Source organism: Brassica oleracea, chromosome C2 (genome assembly GCF_000695525.1).
Source record: "Brassica oleracea var. oleracea cultivar TO1000 chromosome C2, BOL, whole genome shotgun sequence".
In the NCBI taxonomy this organism is placed as follows: Eukaryota; Viridiplantae; Streptophyta; class Magnoliopsida; order Brassicales; family Brassicaceae; genus Brassica; species Brassica oleracea.
This window is the reverse complement of record NC_027749.1, coordinates 13,347,141-13,351,153: the sequence shown is the minus strand read 5'-3', so window position 1 is coordinate 13,351,153 and position 4,013 is coordinate 13,347,141. Positions and strand designations below refer to the sequence as shown.

Genomic DNA, 4,013 nt, shown 5'->3' with positions numbered 1-4,013 from the left:
GTTTACATCAAAACTTATCATATTTTAGGATAATTTTAATTTAAAATGTAATTTTCATATTTTTCAAACAAATTCTAAAATTATTTTTTAAATATTTTGTTATAATGTTTTAAAAAATATTGAGTTGCATTTCAAATAAAAAGGTAAATATATTAAAAATATTCTAATTAAAATATATAAAATTTAATATAGTTTTAAAGCAATGGTCAAAAAAAAAATTACACATAAAAAAAAATCATGATTTTTGTTAACTGGGTGGATCATTATTTATATGATATCGCACACGAAAAAAAATTTCTGTTTTTACAATTATTTAATTAACTCTATATACTCATTTTTTATATTTTTTTATATGACACTACAAAATAAGTGTTGAATTATATCACTTGATTTGTATCACAAAACTAAGTGATCTTATTTTACATTACTTATTTATAAGTGAGGCAAAAAATACATAATTTAGCATCCGTTACAATAAATGATGTTGGTATTAATAAATTTGGCATCAATTGAATTAAGTGATATAATTTCTATAAATTAGAATCATTTAAACAAAAGTGATATAATTATATAAATTTAAATCGATTAACTAATTGATGTATTTCTTTTTTAGTTAACATCAATTACAAAAATAATACAAAATTTACATCAGTAACAAGTGATTCTAACAAAAACTATATTAATGATTCTCTTCCTAAAATTATATTTTCACATTCAAACGTAACTGTGGTACCTTAAGGATTCATAATTATGTTTTTAATAATTAAATAACATATAGAACTAGGAGGCCATGTTGCTTTGACCGTTGAATATATCAATGATAAATTTCCTTGTCCAAACACTAAGTTAGTGGTGCCCACCTCATTGTTAATGTCAAATATCGTTAATTTCACTATCCAAATAAAAATGTATATAAAAATTGTAGTTCTCATTTATGAAAAATTAGTTTAGATTGGCATCAGATATTTATGTCGTAAAAAAAGGAATCTGTTTTGTATATTGTTTGATGTTGACTTTCACTTTTAGAAACACAATTAGTTATTTGATCATAATTCAAAATTTTTATTCGATAAGAACTGAGATATTGAACGTGACCTAGAAAGAAGAGAAGGTGGAAATTGATAGACTTTAATCACGTACCTGTAGCTTGTTTATGCAAAAAGGAATCTTACGCTTTTCCAGAGATATCCTAGAGGAAGAGACTACGAAGGGTTCAGTAAGTTTCATAAAGTTTCATAAGGGTTAATGTTTAATGTTTTGTCATCTACGAGATTTTCAAGAGTATTGATGTTGTGAGTTGCTTTCATTTATTTGTCAGATTTCTAGGCCATTATCATAACTGGATTTTGGAAAAGAAATTGCTACGTCAAAGGAAACACAGTAAGGGTCAAGGTTCGAAACATTTCTTCACTACAAAAAAAAAGCTTTCACAACCAAGACTAGTCTTGGAGGTTAGTGAGGACAATTGTTGTTTCATTTCATCATTATCACTGAAACAATAAAAAGAGACACAAAATTAAAAAGAAAAACTAATAAACCTTATCCAAATTTATAATAAAGCGACACATTTTCAGTATACAAAAAAAGTCAAAACGCTAAAAAGATTTCCAGCAAACGTATTGTTCAAATTTATAAGGTTTTTAAAACTAAATCAATTATTATAACTGTTTTCATTGTTCTATTTATAAACAGATTGATTTGAAACATTTAGGAATTTAAAGTCAAATTTGTAAATTCTAATACTTATAAATGTGCTAAATAAAATTTTCAGGTTTTAATGGACAAGTCATGGATAAATAAACCACGATTATCCCAAGACTACAGATTGGGGGTGAAACGTTTTCTGGATTTTGCATTTACTAGATCAAATGCAAACATGATGAAATGTCCATGTAACCGTTGTCTTCTAACCAAATCTTTGTCAAAAGATGATCTCGAAGGTGACTTGATGTGCTATGGGTTTTTAAGTTCTTACACAAGTTGGATACTACATGGAGAGGAAGTGTGTGTCACAGGAAATACAAGACTACCGTCTGATGTTAATGAGTCTGAATTGGATTCAACTTTGAATCTTTTAGATGACATTTTTCCCGATATTAGTGTGAATATGCCTGGTGAATATGGAAATGAAACGACCAGTCAACCTATGGGCGCAGACAGACCATCAACTTCCAGTGGAACCTTTGGAAAAGGAGAAAGTTTTGATGAGTTGTTTGCTGATTATAATCAAGAGCTGTATCCAGACTGCACTAAGTTCACGAAGTTGTCCTTTATACTGAAACTATACCATATCAAAGGTATGTGCAAGATTAGTGACAAGGGAATGTCCATGGTGCTTGATTTGATGAAAGAAGCATTTACACATGCTAAATTGCCAGATTCGTTTAATGATATGAAAAAGGTTATTCGCAAACTGGGAATGACTTATGAGTCAATCCATGCATGTCCAAATGATTGCATGTTGTATTGGGAGGCAGATGCAGAAAGGGAGATTTGCAAGGTTTGTGAAGCTTCTCGTTGGAAAGAAAATACAAAGAGCACAAATTCTGGATCAGAGAAAAAAAAAAGTAAAGCTCCTTCAAAAGTTTTGCGTTATTTTCCTCTAAAGCCACGGTTGCAACGTTTATTCATGTCATCCAAAACTGCTACTCACATGAGATGGCATGCAACTGCTAGTAACAGTGATGGTAAACTTCGTCATCCAAGAGATGGTAGGGCTTGGAAAGAATTTGACCAAAACCATCCTGAATTTGCTTCTGATCCAAGACATGTCAGATTGGGCTTGGCGACGGATGGTTTTAACCCATTTGGTACGATGAGTAGCAGTTATAGCATCTGGCCGGTGATATTATTTCCTTATAATTTTCCACCGTGGATGTCAATGAAGCAGACATCAATGATCCTCTCTATGGTTATCCCCGGAAAACACATGCCTGGTAATGATATTGATGTCTACTTGCAGCCACTTATCAAAGAGTTGAAGGAGTTATGGTTTGATGGGATTGAAACGTTAGATTCTTCGACAAAGCAAACTTTTAACATGAGAGCAGCTCTTATGTGGACAATTAGTGATTTTCCCGGTCTTGGAAATTTGTCGGGTTGGAATACATATACAGCATCAGCATGTCCAAGCTGTAATTATGATGGAATCGGACAACGTTTACGCCACGGAAAAAAAAATTGTTTTATCGGTCATCGCCGATTTCTTCCTCCAGATCATGGTTTTCGTCAGATCACTGCACATTTTGATGGGAAAACAGAAACTAGGCATCCACCAGCCACACTGACAGGCTCTACAATTGTTCAACAACTACAACAAGTTGATGTTACCCTTGGTAAGAAGAATAGTTTAGTTGGTGTTGGAAGAAAGAGGGATCGAAGTGATGCTGGAAGATCTAGTACTCAACAGTGGAAGAAAAGAAGTATATTTTTCGAGCTGCCCTATTGGGAAGTTACAATGTTGCGACATAATTTGGATGTCATGCACATAGAGAAGAATGTGTTTGACAATCTAGCCTACACATTGTTGGATGACAAAAATAAATCTAAAGATAATCTAAATGCTAGAAAAGATCTTCGTGAGATGGGTATACGTTCTGACTTGTGGCCTGATCATAATGACAAGTAACAAGCTGCGTGTTTTTCTCTGAACAATCATGGAAAAGATACTTTTTTAAGTGTCTTAAAAAATGTAAAACTTCCAGATGGTTATGCTTCAAACATATCAAGTTGTGCTGATGTTAGTGGTCGAAAGCTAGCAGGCTTAAAAAGCCATGATTGTCACGTGATAATGAGAGATTTATTTTCAGTCGCAGTTCGAAATCTGCTGCCAACAGATGTGACATCAGCCATTGTCGAGATCTGTCAGTTTTTTAGAGATATCGCTGCAAAAGTTCTGCAAAAGTTCTTGATATCAATGAGCTTGATAGATTACAAGATCGTATTGTGGTGACTTTATGCCGTATGGAGATGTTTTTTCCTCCATCTTTTTTTACAGTGATGGTACATTTAAT

General features: G+C 32.3%; 1 protein-coding gene across 1 annotated transcript; it reads left to right on the top strand.

Moving 5' to 3' along the window:
• Positions 1–1,876: 1,876 nt before the first annotated feature.
• LOC106323494 lies at positions 1,877–3,628 on the top strand. The gene has a single exon (XM_013761606.1). It carries the CDS (start codon positions 1,877–1,879, stop codon positions 3,626–3,628), a length of 1,752 nt encoding a protein of 583 aa, XP_013617060.1.
• Positions 3,629–4,013: the final 385 nt, after the last annotated feature.